Here is an 18,687-nt window from a genome sequence, read left to right as displayed (position 1 = left end):
GGGACCACTGACCATCAGGTGGACAGTTCTTCATTGCATGGGATGGACTGTTCAGCATCCCTAGCCCCCTGCCCACTGGTAGCCTGTAGTGTTCCCTGGTCAATGTGACAACCAAAAATACCTCCAGAGATTTCCAACAGCCCAGAATAAAAATCATAGTACCTTTTTATTTACCTACAGGTAATACTCCCAAGCTAAGATGCCAACATTCCAATGTCCAGATGGTTGCTCCTCATTTCTAGCCTCTGATGCATTCTTCTCATGCTCCCTGCCCCCCGAGAGTCCATCTCAACCAACACCCCAGTCTTTTTTTCCCTTTACCTGTCTATCTTAATCTGTTTGTGCTGCTAAAACAAAGTACTATAGGCTGGGTGGCTTATAAACAACAGAAATTTATTTCTCACTGTCCTAGAGGCTAGGAATCCAAGATCAGGGTGCTAGCAGGGTCAGATTCTGGTGAGAGCCCTCTTCCAGGCTGCAGACTGCCCACTTCTCATTGTATCCTCACCTGGCAGAGAGCAGAGGGTGGAAGCAAGCTCTCAGGCAACCCTTGTAAGAGCACTAACCCCATTCCTGGGGGCCCCACCCACATGACCTCATCTAATGCTGGTCACCTCCCAAAGGCCCCATCTCCCAATAACTTCACACTGAGGGGTAGAGTTTCATGATATGAATTTTGGGGAGACACAGTCAGACTATAACACTGTCTGAGTGCTTCTGAGCTGGGTGTTTTAAGATCGTAGGTTGATAAGAGTGCACAGTTTAATAGAAAGAATGAGAGTTTCAGACTCGCTGACTAGGCTAAGAGCTCCAGATCTTTATTTTGCTAATAGAGTGACCCTAGGCAGCCTCTTCTCTTCCGGAAGCCTCAGTCTCCTCACCTATAACCTAACAAAGGGGCTTTTTTTTTTTTTAACTTTTTATTTTATATTAGAGTGTAGTTGATTAACAATGTTGTGTTAGTTTCAGGTGTACACAAAGTGATTCAGTTATACATATACATGTATCTATTCTTTTTCAAATTCTTTTCCTATTTAGGTTGTTATATAGTATTGAGCAGAGTTCCCCATGCTGTACAGTAGGTCCTTGTTTGTTATCCAATTTAAATATAGCAGTGTGTTTGATTGTCACCTGGAGTAGGATTTCCACTAAGTTTGATGCTGAGAATCTTTCAACAGTGAATAGGCTTTGGTTCCACATTCCAGAAAATAAAATTCACGAAAGTAAAATTCTAAATAAAACTTTAATTAGCAAGTAAGATAAATATTTTAATCTTAAAGCAGATAAGTCAGTATATTTTTATTTCTTCTGGAAATCTGGGGGATTCAGATTTACCTCTGATACTGGAACTAGGAAGGGTTTTTTAAATGCTTTAAAACCTGTTCTTTGAGTAAATTTTAAAATCTCACCATCCAGTTTTCTGCATTTTTTTTAAAGTTATAAATTTAGTCATTGTCAACGAGTTTCTTAGAATGGGTTTCTAACAGTTTGTAGAGAGGATTGAATACGATTTTATATGTATCTAATATGAATGATTTTATATATATAATGCAATATATAAAATTATATACCTGAGAGATAATTTATATGTAACAGTGCTTTGAAAACCTTAACATTAACTTCTTAGGCAAATGTTGCACTGTGGGGCTTCCCAAACAAAACTGTACTTTTTCTTACAAAAGGTCTAGCAAATTGAGCAAAAACAGGAAAAGCGAGACAACCACAGCCTGTCGATCGAATCTCTCTCTTATCCGTTGTTTCCTTTCCCTTCTCTAGAATCCTAGCTCCCTTAGCCCCCGGCTTTTGAGTCAGCAGAATCCTGAGAAGAAAATCCGCCTTTCTGAACACAGCCGCCTCTATTTCGGGGCGCTGTTCAAAGCCATCGGCGTGTTGCACAGCAGTCTCGGCAGCAGCCAGCCCCCCGAGATCTTCATCACGCAGAGCAAGCTAGTCATCATGGTCGGGCAGAAGCTGGTGGACACGCTGTGCCAGGAGACCCAGGAGAGGGACGTGCGCAACGAGATCTTGCGCGGCAGCAGCTGCCTCTGCGGCCTGCTCAGGGACCTGGCGCTGGCCACCAAGCACGCCGTACTCCAGCATCCCAGCGCCGCCGCCCTGCGGCACCTCCAGGCCGAGGCCAAGAAGCTGGAGCGGCACACGCAGCAATTCAGGGCGACGTTGGAATGAGCCTCCTCCCTCCCTCCTTCTCCGTGTTAACTTCTTCGCTTCAGCTTCACACCCACAACCTGTGCAAGTCTGTGCTCTGGGAAAAGCCAGCCTGGGGATACACCAAGGGGTGGCAACAGCCGTGGTGCCCCAAACCGGTATTACCAAGTGGCTGAGCAACCCCAGGACATTGGCTTATCCCACAGAGAGTCAGGGAAGAGAATCAGGTGTGAACTAAGGACCAAAGTTTTTAGCCTATCATGTAGGGCCAGTGTGTGAAATGAAGTTATAGAAATCAATTTTTATATTGGCTAAATGTGTGCCTGTTTTAAACTCATTCATTCAGTACTTACTTATTGGGTACCTGTTATATGTCAAATTCTAGGTGCTGGGCATATAGCACTGAATCAGACTGAGGCTTTGCCCTCAAGGAGCTTACAATCTAATGGGGAGACAGACAAATGATGAAGAAATACATTCACAATGTATTAGGTGCTAGGGAGAAAATAAGTAGGAGAAGCGGGGAGAGATTATTTTCAAACGATTAATTTCTGTTGCATCTGCTAAAAAATATAATAAGTTTTTCATTCTGGATTAAACTAATTCTGTGAGATTGGTACAAATTATGTATCTGCATCTTACACCAAAAAAAAAAAATATATATATATTGCTATTTTATCTGAAATTAGTAAAACAGGCATGTTATAAGTAGCAATAAATTTGCAACATAACATGTTCTGTTGGGTTCCCTACTAATTTATTTTGTACATTATAGGTTCTGTGTTGATAAATTCAGTATGTTGGATCATAAAAGGTTTATACCTCAGTGGTCTCAAATGTGTTACCATTTATAATATTATGTAAATACAGTCATGAATTGCAACATCCTTTGTAGCAATCTTTTCTTTGGAAAAGTCTTTGATCCGTGTCACTTGGGTTCTGGTACCAAAGCAACATGTTTACTTGTGTCATTTAAACGCTTCTCCCCAAAGTGTTCAAGGAGCTACAGAAGAGGCCAAGTTCGCATGCACAAGGCTAGCTCAGGAAAAGCAAAGCCAGGAAGTGTGGTATAAACAGGATCCCTATCGCTGGGCACAGATCTGAGCAGGGCCCAGCGCTTCCCCCGCCACCCCCGCAAGTCAAACCACCTCCTCTTCCTCTCCTTGTAGCTGGGGCTTTAGCTTACATTGCTATGGTTACATCATCACTTCAAGTCTTCATGTCTCCTACGTGCACCTCAGCCACAAAGCATCTCCAGGCTGGAAATCACCTGAAATGGTACCAGCTCTGGTTCCTATCTGCTACTTAGTAAGCTCTTTTAAATTGTTGACTGCCAAAAGACTAATTATTTTCATTGAGTTAGTCTCGGGGTCCCTAAAGAAGGATCCCATCTTTGTGAGTCTTGGTTCCCTACACTAGAATGGAGAGATCCACATTCTGGGAGCAGCTGTGATCTGTATCAGCTAAGACTCCTTCTGTTACAAGGGATCAAAAACCATATACACTCTCTCTTAAGCAATAAAGGGAATTTATTGACTCAAGTATCTTAAAATAATCCAGGGGCAGGCTGGCTTCAAGAACAGCTGGTTTTAGCAATCCCACTACTGGGCATATACCCAGAGAAAACCATAATTCAAAAGACACATGCACCCCAATGTTCATTGGAGCACTATTTACAATAGCCAGGTCATGAAAGCAACCTAAATGCCCATCGACAGACAAATGGATAAAGAAGGTGTGGTACATATATACAATGGAATATTACTCAGCCATAAAAAGGAACAAAATTGGGTCATTTGTAGAGACGTGGATGGACTTAGAGACTGTTACACAGAGTGAAGTAAGTCAGAAAGAGAAAAACAAATATCGTATATTAATGCATGTATGTGGAGTCTAGAAAAATGGTACAGATGAACCGTTTTGCAAGGCAGGAATAGAGCCACAGATGTAGAGAACAAACGTATGGACACCAAGGGGGGAATGTGGGTGGGTGGGTGGGATGAACTGGGAGATTGGGATTGACATGTACACACTAATATGTATAAAATAGATAACTAATAAGAACCTGCTGTATAAAAATGTTTTTTTAATTAAAAAAATTTTTAAAAAAGAACAGCTGGTTTGGGGTCCTCCAGCAGAATCATCAAGGCCCAGTTTCTCAGTCCCACTCTCTCTGTGTTAGCTCTCATGGTTGCAAGGTGGCTTCCCTGAGTTATGTCCTTCTTGGTTTGTGGTCAATGGGGAAGAGTCTTGATTTGTGCTTGGACTAGTTTAGATCAGATGCCTGTCCCTGAAAGCGCCATGATGACAGGGGCATGTAATACCCAAGTTGTCCTAGACCTGGAATTCACCCCTACACACACACGCACACACACACATGCACGCAAACACACACAGACACACACTCCCATGTGTCCCGAGAGAGGTAAGGGGATGGATCTGACAAGAACTGTGACATGCCTGAGATTTTCTCCTACTTCAAATTCACAAGTTAGCCTGTGACAATTTCATGAATGCTGAGAGAAGACACGAGACTCTGGGGTCAGAGACTATGTTAGGGTCCCCAAGACCAGGTCCAGTGATTCGATAGGAGGATTCACAGGTTCCCACATATAGCTGTGCTCACAGCTCTGAGCCATCACGGTGAAAGGAGACAAAGCAAAATCGACAAAGGGAAAGCGCATGGGGGGGGGCGGGTGAAGTAGCAAGGAAACCAGGCTCAAGCTGCTGAGACTCCCCTCCCAGAGGACACACTTAATTCCTCCAGCAGCGAGCTGTGACAAACACATGGGCAATGTTGACGGTTAGGGAAACTCTTGAGAGCCTGGCCCCCAGTGCCTTCACTGGGGCTGATCATGCAGGCAGCCTCTGTGTGGCGTGGACCAAAATTCCAGACTCTCCAAAGGAAAGCAGGCATCCAGCATGAATCACATCATTTGTACAAACAGTTTAGGCCCTGCACCATCCTTATCAACTCTGGGGATGGTGAAAACCCTCCTCAAATCCAAATTCCTATCCAACCACCAAAGCCAACCTTGCAAGCAGGCCTTTCTAGGGAGATTAGTCAGGCCTGTTATGTCAACTCTCCTGCACAGTCAAGGGGCTTTTCTTACAGCCTCTCAAGCAGCTTATATTTCATCTTTGCATCATTTCCTCACATCCCTCAAGTCCCAGGGGCAATGCAAAGGTGGGCGCATGTGATGCTGTGCACACAGTGGGTTTGCATCAAAGCCAAAGAAAAAAAACCCTGAACACAGGAAGCCCCAATCTTTTATAGTATCTGTGTAAACCTGACCAAGCTTTGCCTCGGAGGGAGACCTTATTTTTACCATATTGGACAGCAAACAATCCTGCCCTTCTGCTCTGGAGGGAGAGGTTATCTCTGTCTTCCAAGGGAGTTTGTTACAAACATCCTGGAAAAGATAGTCTAGAAAAAAATGTCAAGTCAATGCCTCTGCTCAGAAGATGTGCAGAAACACGAGAGACCCTTGGAGCGCTGTGTCCCAGCTGGGGCCCCTAGCAAAGTTAGCAATGGCGTTAGGAGGAGGGGTTGCTCCAGGGAGACACCAATAAGTGTTTACTCCAGGGGGCAAAATGATGTTTTACACATGAGTGATAACAACAGGATGTATCTATTAAGGGATTACTATATTCCAGACACTGTTCTAATGCTTTAGATGTTTTAGCTCATTTAGTCCTTTAGAAGTGACATAGTCTCCAATAGGTAATGAACAGCTCCCAAATGGTTTCAGAATACTATGTATGTATGTATGTGAGTGGAGAGATCAAGCAATGGAGAGATAGAGCCAAAGAGAGAGAGAAAGACAGAGACAGACACACACACACACACAGGTCTGGAGCTGTATCTATCTATCTATATTTCTTTTTTTGAGAAGAGCTCAAACCAAGGACCTTTGTCAACAAAGTACAAAACCATTGGGTTTAAAATAATGAAAACTGCTGCTCTTAGCTAAATGTGTTTCCTTCCTTTTTTTAAAAGAGAGCAGTTGTGGGATGAGTTTCCACCGATTAATTCAATAGGATAATTACTTCTGAAAAAAACCTGTAAAGTAGGATAAAATCATCTTTTTTAGCTTTCAGCAACTTTTGGCTAAGTGTTTTTCTCTAATGCCCAGACTTCTGTACTGTTTCCTCTCCAGGTAGGGAGAGGAAATGGTGGGTGGTATGGTGGTGATGGTGGTGGTAGCAACTTGACCTCAATTAAGTTCAATTTCATCAGGAAGATGGAAATGGTAAGAAGCCTTGTTTAGAGATCTCCTAGGGTGATAAGCACTGTGGACCCAAGCACCCAGTGGCAACTATTTTTCTTAACAAAGCATCTTTTAAAAACTTTATGTGCTCCCCAGGTATGCACCCCATGTCTCCTGAAGCTGCCCCTTTGCAAAAGTTGCCCATTTATGTAGGTTATTTGCTAATGCCCTTTTCCTTTCATTCATTCAACAAATATTTATTGAGCACCTCCTATGTGCCCAGGCCTCTGCTGATCATTAGAGGTGCTACAGGGGACAAAGCAAAGGCTCTGCATCATGCAGCTTTCATCCCAGCTGAGGGAGATGGAAAAGCAGGGCCAGAACGGGGTGAGGCGAGTGAGGCACTCTCTTTGGATGGAAAATGTAAGGGGGGCTCCCCCAAAACTTAGTACTCAAGATAAATTATACTTTGATGCCATATTTAAAAAATCTAAATCAATGCTAAAAATACATGGTGAACAAGATATCAAAATTTAAATTTATAACATGGTATCAGTGGTGGGAAGTGCAAGGAAGAAATTAAACCAAGGTAGAGGGTAGCGTGATGGAGGAGACGTGCTCTTTTAGATGGAGAGTTCTGGGAAGATGGCTCCGAAGAGGGGACCAGGAGCCGAGTGATGCATCACTGAAGGGAGCTGGCCTGGCAAACATGGGGAAGAGTGTTCTGGAAAGGGAATAGCAAGGTGAATGCCCAGAGTAGACGTACACCTTGAGAGTTCAACGGAGAGGAGGATGCCCCTGAGGCTGGAACTGAATGAGGGAAAGAAAAGAGAGTGACATGAGCTGAAAGGAGTAGCCAGGGGCCACTTCATGTAAGGCCCGTATAGTCCTGGAATATTTTTTTTCGGGCCCCCCGCGCTGCCCCCCCCGGACCCCGCCCCCGGAGGGTGGGGAAGCGATTACGCGGGTGCAGCAGAAATCCAGCGCCCACCCGAAAGACAAAGGGACTGGCTGCCGCGGTGGAGTGGAAGAACGCTCCACACCCTGCTCGGCACGCGACACCCAGTCAGCACTTTGCAGCAGCTCCCGCCGCGGGGCCCCGCCCAGCGCCTAGCGATGTTCTCCATGGCAACCAGGGCTGGGCAAAAGCCCCACCCCACCCCACCCCACCGCACCCCACCCCGCCGCGTTGCGACGGGCGTTTTGCGTCACTGCGGCGCGCCGGAAGTGACTGCTACAGGCGCTAGGCAGCCCGGAAGTTGCGGCTGTAAGGGTTTAGTTTGGACTCTGACTGCCGGCTTGCGATGGGTTGCGACGGGGGAACAATCCCCAAGAGGCATGAACTGGTGAAGGGGCCGAAGAAGGTTGAGAAGGTCAGTGACATGGGCCCAGTGGGGCCCGGGGGTAGTGGGGCACGCGGACGCCCCCAGGGAGCGAAAGGAGGTGGGAGGGGGAGCCAGCGGGTTTCCACACGCAACTGTGCTCATTTATCCCTTTTAAAGAACTCAAGACTAACCACAGTATTAATAACGGACCTTTATTTAGTGCGTGCTGTTGCTATTCACCCGGCATTGCGCGTAATATGGGGTATCTCGTAATTCTCAAAACAGCTCTACGGGTACATACTGTCAGAAGACATGGAAATTGAGGCTCAGGAGGAGAAAGTTTTAGAGCTAGTAAGTGGCAGAACCAGGATTTGAAGTCTGTCTGCTGCTAGTAACAGTGATACAAATGGCTGCTGTTTGTTGAGTTTTGTACATACTAACTTCGTTTTCTCAGTGAAGTCTTCTCAAACCGTTACCTATGAAATCAGATCCTCCTCTTTTTTTTTTTTTTTTCCTGCTGCTCTGCGAGGCATGTGGGATTTTAGTTCCCCGACCAGGGATCGAACCCTTGCCCCCTGCAGTGGAAGCGCGGAGCCCTAAGCACTAGACCGCGAGGGAAGTCCCCAGGTTCTCCTCTTAAAAACAACCATGTACACTGCTTTCAGGGTGATTAATGTTGATCTCAGAGGATGGTAAGCTCCTGGTGGCAGAGCCTGCACCTTTTCCCCCCTCTACAACTACCGCAGCTCCTGGTGCAGTAAATATAGTGGATAAATGAATGAGTGAATAATCCCTAATTCTCGCCAGTGATTGGGCAAATTATGTATTATAATTTCCATGCTACTAACAGGGAAATTGAGTCAGTAACGTGACCAGGATCATGCAGCTGGTAGGTAATGAAGCCAGGATTCACATCCAGTTATTCAGGATTTCAAAGTTAGCACCAGTAATTACTTTTTAATAATAGAAGGTGTGTAAAGCACCTAATACAAGTGGCTGGCACATTGTGGATGGTCCATATGAGTCTCCGTTCAGCAGCCAGAGAAGTCTTTTTTAAAGATAAATTCCACATATCAACTGTATTTAAACCACTCCAGTGGCTTCCCATTGTATTCAGAAAAAGAATCCCACAAGACCCTGTGTGGTCAGACAGGGTCTGATGTAATTACCTCATCTTCTGCCCTTCTCCAACCCTTTAATTCTGTTCCAGCTACACAGGCCTTGTTCCTCAACCTGGAGTATAATTTTCTCAACCTGATATGGTCTTCACTGAGATAGTCATATCATTTGGGTTTTTTTTTTTAAATATCAATCAGTTCTTTACTCACATGTTATCTCAGTCCACTGTAGCCAAAATACATCTCACTTCTGATCACTCTATCCTCTTCTGCTGCTTTATTTTTCTTTCTTTAAAAAAAAATTATTTATTTATTTTGGCTGTGCCGGGTCTTAGTTGTAGCATGTGGACTCTTAGTTGCGGCATGCTTGCGGGATCTAGTTCCCTGACCAGGGATCGAACCCGGGCCCCCTGAGTGGGGAGCGTGGAGTCTTACCCACTGGACCACCAGGGAAGTCCCTACTTTTCTTTATAGTGCTTATCACTATATTTGTTCTTGTCTATTTCCTATATGGACAGGGTCCTTGTACGTCTTATTTCTGCGACCCCTATGATGTGTCTGCCACACAGTAGACACTCAACAAATATGTGGAATTTGAGAGTGAATGAACACCCAGGAGGATGGAGCGTACCCTCTGATCATACCTACACGTGCAGACATTAATGCTGGGTAGTTACCACTTGTGTGCGAGAGCTTTTACCCAAAGAGTATTCAGCTCAGTTTTGTTAACTTGTGCCCAGAGCTGAAGAAGTAGCTTAATGAAAGGGTTGGCAAAGAATAGGTGTCAGAAGGGGATAGAAAAGAAAAAGGGTGATCTGAAACAACTAGAGTGCCCAGGCAGGATGGATTTTTATTATCCTTATTCACTCAACAAATACTTATTAAGTGCTTACCGTATACACCATTCTAGGCCCTGAGGATGCAGCAGGAAACAGAGTCCAGCCCTTGTAGAGCTTACATTTTCAAATAGGTAAATAATAACATTTGTTGATCACTCATATGGTTTGTTGGGTCTGGCCCAAAACATTACTCAAATTTGAGACCTTGCCCTGAAAAGAGTGACCCTAGAATAAATGTTTTCAGAAGTTTGGGGGGGACCAATTTTTAAATTCCTGGGCAAGGAGTAATCTAGAAAGTAGATCCTAAACTTGCTGAACATGGCTTTTTATTTTTTTAAATTGATTTTTTGTTAGCTGCGTTGAGCGGTGAGCAGGGGCTACTCTTTGTTGCGGTGCGCGGGCTTCTCATCATTCTGGTGGCTTCTCTAGTTGCGGAGCCTGGGTTCTAGGCGTGGGCTTCAGTAGTTGTGGCTCACGGGCTCTAGAGCGCAGGCTCAGTAGTTGTGGTGCACGGGCCTAGTTGCCCTGTGGCACGTGGGATCTTCCTGGACCAGGGATCGAACCTGTGTCTCCTGCATGGGCAGGCAGATTCTTAACGATTGTGCCACCAGTGAAGTCCCCTGCCTGGCTTTTTATCCTAGCTCCTTTGTCTGCTTGTGTGTTTGTGACCTTGACATGTAACTTAACTTCTTGGTATGTCAGTTTCCTCAACTACAAAGGTAAAAATCCTAACTCAGAAGGTTTTATGAGGGCTAAAAGACAAGTCACTGAAACTGCTTAGCACAGTGCCTGGCACACAGTAAACACTTAAGTAGTTGTTCCTGCAAAAATTAAATTTAAGGGAATTTAAAATTTTCAAATGTGCCATCCTGTTACATTATTCAGGTTTGACATTTTAGGAAGAGGAAAGAGTGGGACATGGAATATTAAGTAGGAGAAAATATCATTTGAGGGCTATGGAAGGTCTCAGATCTGGATCTTTATACTGTGGATAATGGCTTGATATGCCACATAGTGAGCAGTTGGCAAAAAACACTTCTGTTAAATTGCTGATTTTATAGAGAATTATACAGTCTTTGTGCTGAACTGTTTTTTTTTTTTTTTAAATGCCTATCTTCTCAATTCTTTGTCCTTAAATTCTGCTACAACTTTGGAGCCTTTCCCATTGTTAGGAATTAACCTGTACTGCTTGTTTTTCTGTATGGCCTTCCTAACTTACTGTTAAGGTACAGATATTAATATGTAACTAGCATAAGCAATATAATGACTTGATGTAAACTGTTTCTTTGTACATGTCATGTATAGAGAGGCCTTTATTTGACATAGTGTCGGTTACTTGTGACTTTTTAAATCCCGACTTCGTGTGTCACTATCTTTGATTTAAGAAACAAAAATCGTGGGACTTCCCTGGTGGTGCAGCGCTTAAGACTTCGCACTCTCAATGCAGGGATCCTGGGTTCAATCCCTGGTCAAGGAACTAGATCCCACGTGCATGCCGCAACTAAGGGTTCGCATGCCACAACTAAGGAGCCCTCGAGCCACGACTAAGGAGCTGGTGAGCCACAACTAAGACCCGGCACAACCAAATAAATAAATATTTTGAGAACAAACAAACAAAAAAATTGTCACAGTGTGGTATTACTGAATAAGCCTTTATATGTGGAACTGTGGACCACGTGTCTTTCAGAGGTGAAAATTAATTGACAGGATTTTTTTTTCTTTTCTCAGGTTGACAAGGATGCTGAGTTAGTGGCCCAGTGGAACTATTGTACTCTAAGTCAAGAAATATTAAGACGACCAATAGTTGCCTGTGAGCTTGGCAGGTATGGTTCCTTTACTTAACGGAGACGAGTTTTCATTAAACGATCTTAAAAAGAATTTTAATGTATAAATGCTGTTCTTGATTCATCAAATGTGAATGATCTCCAGCAAATTTCTGAAGCCTGGGTTATCATTCCCTGTCTCAGAACGTACTTCTGCACTTTTCTATTCAGTTTGGTTTATTTAATCCATGAGTTGAAAACTCAGGGGCCATTAGGAGTTAAGTTATAAAGATAAATGCATGAAGGACCCATGTGGGGTCAGTAGGGAATGGTGAGGACTGGGGGAAACTGGAGAGTTCACATCCTGTCTAAAGGGTAGCTGCAGGAATTCCTTGGTGGTCCAGTGGTTAGGACTGACTCCATGCTCTCACTGCCAAGGGCCCAGTTTCAATCCCTGGTTGGAGAACTAAGATCCCACAAACTGTGCTGCACGGCTGACAAAAAAGGCAAATTAAGCGTAGCTGCTATTCAGTTCCAGCCTGTTGTTACAGTTCAAGAATGTAGACTGATTCCAGGACATCTGATTTTTTTTTTCAGGGGAAGTTGAAAATGTGTACTTTTTTTTTTTTTCTTTTTTTTTTTTGCGGTATGCAGGCCTCTCACTGTTGTGGCCTCTCCCGTTGCGGAACACAGACTCCGGATGCGCAGGCTCAGTGGCCATGGCTCACGGGCCTAGCCGCTCCGCAGCATGTGGGACCTTCCCAGACCGGGGCACGAACCCGTGTCCCCTGCATCGGCAGGCGGACTCTCAACCACTGCGCCACCAGGGAAGCCCGAAAATGTGTACTTTTATATTAAATTTCCCAATTTAAAAAAAGCCTTGTTCAGGTCACATTCAGTCCTCAGACTGCCAGTTTGTAGCCCTTTATTTAAACTAGTTTCTTTCTTTGTATGCTTTGGAAATGGTCGATACAGGATTAAATTTACTTTTTTTTAGGAGTGCAGGGCATTTCTATTATCAGACGTAAATGACTTTGGATTGTACTCAATTTAGTCTCCTTCCTTTGGGTGAAGGTTGATTATTGCCAGAATGTTTTGACTGGTCTTTATTGTTGCAGACTTTACAACAAAGATGCCATCATTGAGTTTTTATTGGACAAGTCTTCCGAAAAGGCTCTTGGGAAGGCAGCCTCTCACATTAAAAGCATTAAGGTAAGACAGGCGATTCTGAAGTGCTCTGGGGCTTTCAGTGGTTCGGGTTTATTTTATAGAATTCATATACATTTTAGACTGAACTTGGAAATTTGGAATTCCAGTCCCACCCAGCCACCTAATAAAGGTGTGATTTGGGGCAGGTCACTTGCAGTTCAAACCAGAAGTCCCCACACCCATACTTCCTGGATTATAAATCTGTTGTGAGTTCATATGTGTGAAAGAACTTCAAAACGGTAGTATACAAGTTTCAAAACTTCGAAACTTGTATATTGTGCTGTATAGGTGTTGGGAGGCATTATTTTTATAGTTAAAACTCAGCCACTCGAATTTTGGTTTGGAAGACACTTTTATAGAATTAGAGATTTTTACAGGTAGATAACTATTCAATCATTGTGGTTATCTCCTGCTGATTAGAGGTTCTGAAAGTTCTTTCATAAAAGTGGAAAAACAAGCTTTTTAGTAAAGGAAGTTTGTTGAGAGGACAAAATCTTTCAAATCTGGTCAGTGGGAGAAAAATCAAAGCAGTGAAGAATTTGAGAACCACCAAGCTTGACAGGTGAAAACACTCACTGTGTATGACATGTTGAGGCCTCATGGCTAGTCAGTGGGGCGCTTAAACTAGATCCAGAGCCCCTGACTCCCAGGCTAAGGCTTTGAATTTTTTCCTCCTTCTTTTTCTTTAAAAAATTTTTTTAGTATTATAATAGGCTTTTTGTTTGAGTTCTTGGGGTAATTACAGAATATATTTATTTCAGACAAATTAGTGATTCTGAGATGTAGCCGTTGGTAGTGCTGTAGAGTAACCATGCTGATTGTTGTCGTTGTTTCCTTGGGAAGAGAATTCATTTCTCAAAACCCCATAGTAGCATAATTATCTTATCTCAAAAATGTGATTATCACTGAAATTAACTTATACAAGTCTATACTTAAAACACAATATATAATGCATGTGATTGAACTTTCAATTTTAATGCAAAAATTTTTTTCCCAAGAAATCACAACTATAAAGACAAAAGGATTCACATGAAACAACGCAAAGGTTATTATTACTGCAGTCAATAGTCCACAGATACTCTGAGCAGAGAGCTTGATGAGCACACAAGCAGGAAGCCGACCCCGTGTGCGGTGGCTTTCCTTTCAAGGTGCTCAGCTGCCCTCTGGAGTGTTGAAATCAGATGGTGCGGTTAAATATGAAGAAATGCTTCAAATGCTAAAGTGGGGCTGTTAAGTCACTCCTTGTAAAACTGAATTTTGAAAACCGGAACAGCTGGATCTTGGAGTATGACAGTAACCTCTGGCTAATATTCTGCCTTGGACTCATTAGACCATGGCTTCACAGATTTTACCGTCTATTTAGCTGTTAAATAAACGTGGCTGGTCAGTAATATGAACAGCCTCAGTGAGGCTTCATCAGCCAGGAAAGAAAGTGTTCCTTTCTGGATGAAACTAATACAAAGCTTTCTTCTCTTAGTGGGGTAAATTTTCATGTCTGACGTTACTTTGCCTTATATAGCAAAATGCTTGTAAAATAGAAATTAATTATTTGCTAGACAGTGCATTTAAAAAATTTTGTTTTCTATTACAACTTATGGTTTAATTTTATATCCATGTTAATTGATGTTAAAGGAAAGTAGAAAAAGAGGTTTGGATGGGAAGGGACTGGAATAATAATTAAGGCCAAAGATGATCCATTTGTCAAAGGAACTCTTACAATATTCATGTTTTTTTTCACAGAATGTGACAGAACTGAGGCTTTCTGATAACCCCGCCTGGGAAGGAGATAAAGGAAACACTAAAGGTGACAAACACGATGACCTCCAGCGGGCACGTTTCATCTGCCCCGTTGTGGGCTTGGAGATGAATGGCCGACACAGGTCAGTAATGGATGTGGAGTCTGAGTGAGTGATCCCGGTGCTGTTAGGATCTGTGCCGAAGCTTAATAATCACACGGGTTTCTTTAAGGTGTCTTTTGGTTTGGGTAGTGCACAAGACCGTGTTCATTCCCTACCAGCCACATGTAACATGGCCTCTTTGTTGTCTGCAGCTTTCTGTTCTTGAGGTTAGGAGAACCTAAAGTAAAGAGGGAGTTTAAAAATTTGTCTTGTGACACTTAAGAGGCTTGAGTTGAGTTCTTTGGTCTTCTCCTATGGGAAAGAAAGTAAAGGACAGATATTTTCCATCAAACAAATCCCATTTCCTTACAATTGCTTAAAACTCTGCAGTGGAAAACGGTCTTACAGAACGTGTGGTTGATCGGTCAGTGAAAGGCCTAGTTGATGATGATAACTTGCTTTGAATTTGTAGCTAACAGATCCTCTGGCTAGAGCACCAGAAATCTTAAGCTTGAGATTTATATTGCAAATGTAAGTAAGTAAGTATATTTCCCCCTTAAAAAAAATATGAATGTCGAGTGGATTAGTAGGTGCCTTTTTATAGGATGTGTCACTTTACCAAAGCTTTAAACTTTTTTCCCACCATTTAGAAATCTCTTTAATAGCTGGTAGTCCAGACTGTCATCTGGAATCTTCCATCTAACATATTACATGTTGAAAGGAAATCATTTAGGCCCCTCCTAAAGTTTACCGTTTAGTGCTGACCCTGTGAGGTGATGGGTATGATAATGAGCTTGATTGTGAAGATCGTCTTACGATTTCTACATAGAGCACATCATCAAGTTGTACACCTTCAATATACACAATTCCTGTTTGTCAGTTACACCCAAATAAAGCTGAAAAAAGCCTTTCATTTCATACCCAAATGAAAGGCTAAAGTTCACAAGAGGGATATTCTGGGGAATGAGATTCACGTACCTAACCTTGTCCTACTTGTGTGTGTGTGTGTGTGTGTGTGTGTACATGTACGTACGTACACATTATTTTGAGGTGAAAGTCATAACATTCACAATCTTTTTAAAGTGTATGCTTCAGTGGCATTTAGTACATTCTCAGTGTTGTGTAACCATCACCTCCATCTAGTTCCGGAACATTTTCATCACCCCAAAGTAAAAACCCCCTACCCATTAAGCAGTCCCTCCCCATGCCCCCTCCCCCCAGCCCCTAGCAGCACACAATCTGCTTTCTGTCCAGTGGGTTTACCTATTCTGAATATTTCATATAAATAGAATCACACAATATGTGACCTTTTGTATCTGGCCTCCCACTTCTTTTTAAGAAAACCATGGTTCACCCCCAAAAGAGGAACTTAGCAGAAACAGACCCAACTCTGGCGTCTTGAGCAGGGGTTACCTGTAGCCTGTTGCTCCGATTGTGGCTTCCCCTAGTTTTTTCCCTTTCATTTGCTGGTGAATCTCTTCTCCTTTTTCTCTTCTCAGTTAATTGAGCTTTGCCTGTTTTGGCTTTGCCCTCTTGCTGTTAATAGGGCCTCCACACTAGAAAATTGATTTTGGGGTTAGTTTGTATATTTAATAACATTTGTATAATAAAGATTTAAGTGTATAGAAAAAAAGAAATAGGTTATTGGTATAATAAAAACATTTAGCCTTTGTTTAAAGAGAAACCAGTTCCTAAATCAGTAATACTTAGTAAGCATTCATAAAGCAGCGTTTTTTTAGTCCTAAACAACATTTAATGAATATTAATACAATGTTATTAATTTGGTTTTCATTAGAGCAATCTGCATCTGCTGTAATCCCTAGGATTAAAAGTTTCTATGGAGAAACTGGAGAAAGTTTCTATGGTGAAAAGTTTGGAGAAAGTTTCTATGGTGGCATGTTTTAGAGGAACATAAGAAGTAAATGTGAGGGACTTCCCTGGTGGTCCAGTGGCTAAGACTCCACGCTCCCAATGCAGGGGACCCGGGTTTGATCCCTGGTCGGGGAACTAGATCCCACATGCTGCACTGAAGAGTTCGCATGCCGCAGCGAAGATCCCACGTGCTGCCACTAAGACCCAGCACAGCCAAATAAAAAATAAAGAAAGAAGTAAATTAAAAAGAAGTAAATTGTGAAAGTGCTTTTTGCACCTTTGCCCCATCCTAGCCTCCAGTGACAGCACTGTTAGCTGTTCGGTGTCTAACGTCCCCTACAGACCTCTGCAACCCCAGCACACAACACACTTCCCTGCACCTCTGCAAGAGAGATACAAATAGACATGTATGCTTCCCACTGGCATGGAATCATATTACACATATTTTGTAACCGTATTTTTTTCTACTTCTCTGTCTAATTTAAACATTTTCTTGGCCATACATACAGATTTCCTTATTCTTTTTTTTTTTTTTTTTTTTTTTTTTTTGCGTCGGGTCTTAGTTGCGGCAGGCGGGCTCCTTAGTTGCAACTCGCCAGCTCCTTAGTTGCGGCAGGCAAGGTCCTCAGTTGTGGCTCGCGGGCTCCCCAGCTGTGGCACGTGAACTCCTAGTTGCAGCATCACGTGGGATCCAATTCCCAGACCAGGGATCGAACCCGGGTCCCCTGCCTTGGGAGTATGGAGTCTTAACCACTGTGCCACCAGGGAAGTCCCACCTTATTCTTTTTAATAGCTGTGTAAGAGTTCATATTTATTTAACCAGTCCTCTGTTGATGGGCATTTAGGTGGCTTCCTCTTCTTCCTTGCTTTACTGCATAACTTCATAAATACATACTTTGCATGTGCACACTTGCGGGCATGTTTCTGTAGGAGAAAGTCTGCAGAGTGATGCTTTACCTGATGCTACTGCCAGTTGTCCTCCTGAAATGTTGTACCGTGTTGTACCCACCCACCAACAAATGTGCCTGTTTGCTCAGACAGTTTCCAACTGGATACCTTCAGACTCTTTCATTATTGCCTGATAGGTAAAACACTGTATGTCCTTGTTTGAAATGCATTTCTGTAATTAACAGTAGGGATTAAGCATCTCTTATGTGTGTTGGCTGTTTATATTTCTCTTGTCAACTGCATGTTAATGCCCTTTACCCATTTTTCTATATTGTGTACTGTTGCTTTTAAAGACCTCTTTGAATATTCATAAACTCTGAACCTCATATGTGTTTAAAATATTTTCTCCCTGAGTTCCTATTCTGTCTTTTGACTTTTTGTGGTGTTTTTAGAAAATGCCTTTATTTATTTTTATTGATAGGGTCTTTTTTCCAAAGGATTATTGCAAGCGGGTAGGAGTGGAACTTTGGCCTATGTTTGTGGTTTTAATTTCAGCACACAAGTTTCTCCTCTCTCTGAAAAGTAGAGCTTTTCCTAAGTGACTAAGAAAACTTTCCTAAGCTGAAATGGCGTAAATTGAAGAAGCAGTTACCCTTAAGATACATCTTGCTAGCAGATGCACAAAATAAATAGGGATAAAGCACAGATGGTCACAGACACAGTTCAAAGCTATGGCAGCTTGACACTGAGATGCTGAGTGTAGTTCCTCTAGAAGGAGCTTGGGGTGCGAGCTGCCTGTATAACAGCTCGCTGCAAAACAAATGCTGAATGCCATTTTTTAGTTTTTGCCATTTTTCATAAAAGCAGAAATCCACTTTGGATTTCTTTCCATTAGCGAAAATAGGTACTAATGTAGGTCTTTCGTAAAAATGAAGTGGCGTAAAGAAAACTTTCAGAAAGCGGGGTGTGTGTGAGTGCGTGTGTGTGTGTGTGTGTGTGTGTTTTAAGTACTTTGTTTATTTAGGACACACTGATTTTTTTTTTAATGGAATCAAATATAACCATTTTTTTCTTTGTGGTTCTTGGCCTTTGTGAAAACAGAACAAATGTTAATTGATAACGTGGGTAATAATTTTTAAATTGTTATTTAAGTCATTCTCCGCGTTGGATTATTTCTCCAGGTTTTGTTTCCTGCGGTGCTGTGGTTGCGTGTTTTCTGAACGAGCCCTGAAAGAGATAAAAACAGAAGTTTGTCACACGGTGAGCTGTTGACATACATCATTTGTTCCTTCCCAGTAGCTGAAGAAATCAGATGGTTTGGGGTCCCCCCTCCATGTGTCATTTCAACATCTTTCAATTCCTTCTGAAACATGAATCTAATTAGTTGCTTCTCTGCTTAAAACCTTTCTCCTCCCGTCCTTGCTGGAAGTAGAGACTCAGACCACCTCTTGTGACGTG

At 42.7% G+C, this 18,687-nt stretch overlaps 2 protein-coding genes across 7 annotated transcripts in view; both read left to right on the top strand.

Moving 5' to 3' along the window:
• Positions 1 to 4,089, top strand: part of CASS4 (Cas scaffold protein family member 4) — a gene marked incomplete at its 5' end in the record, with an annotated part of 40,269 nt that extends 36,180 nt beyond the window's left edge. For 4 of the 5 annotated variants that reach the window (XM_081256746.1, XM_081256748.1, XM_081256747.1 and 1 more), the window contains one exon: positions 1,777 to 4,088. In XM_081256746.1, coding sequence (XP_081112872.1) covers positions 1,777 to 2,187 — 411 coding nt within the window. In that variant the 3' untranslated portion in view covers positions 2,188 to 4,088. Of the gene's footprint in view, positions 1 to 1,776 lie in introns of all 5 variants that reach the window. The other variant, XM_081256749.1, reaches the window with a different exon arrangement.
• Positions 4,090 to 7,601: 3,512 nt separating this feature from the next.
• The window catches only part of RTF2 (replication termination factor 2), a 41,026-nt gene continuing 29,940 nt past the window's right edge, over positions 7,602 to 18,687 (top strand). Inside the window, exons 1-5 of one of the 2 annotated variants that reach the window (XM_081256752.1) lie at positions 7,602 to 7,750; positions 11,388 to 11,482; positions 12,541 to 12,634; positions 14,372 to 14,511; positions 18,411 to 18,489. In XM_081256752.1, coding sequence (XP_081112878.1) covers positions 7,682 to 7,750; positions 11,388 to 11,482; positions 12,541 to 12,634; positions 14,372 to 14,511; positions 18,411 to 18,489 — 477 coding nt within the window. In that variant the 5' untranslated portion in view covers positions 7,602 to 7,681. The remainder of the gene's footprint in view (positions 7,751 to 11,387; positions 11,483 to 12,540; positions 12,635 to 14,371; positions 14,512 to 18,410; positions 18,490 to 18,687) is intronic. The other variant, XM_081256751.1, reaches the window with a different exon arrangement.

This window comes from Mesoplodon bidens (assembly GCF_964165515.1).
Source record: "Mesoplodon bidens genome assembly, chromosome: 15".
NCBI classification, from domain to species: Eukaryota; Metazoa; Chordata; class Mammalia; order Artiodactyla; family Ziphiidae; genus Mesoplodon; species Mesoplodon bidens.
Note: the sequence above shows the minus strand (reverse complement) of the source record. Positions and strands in the feature narration are given on the sequence as shown.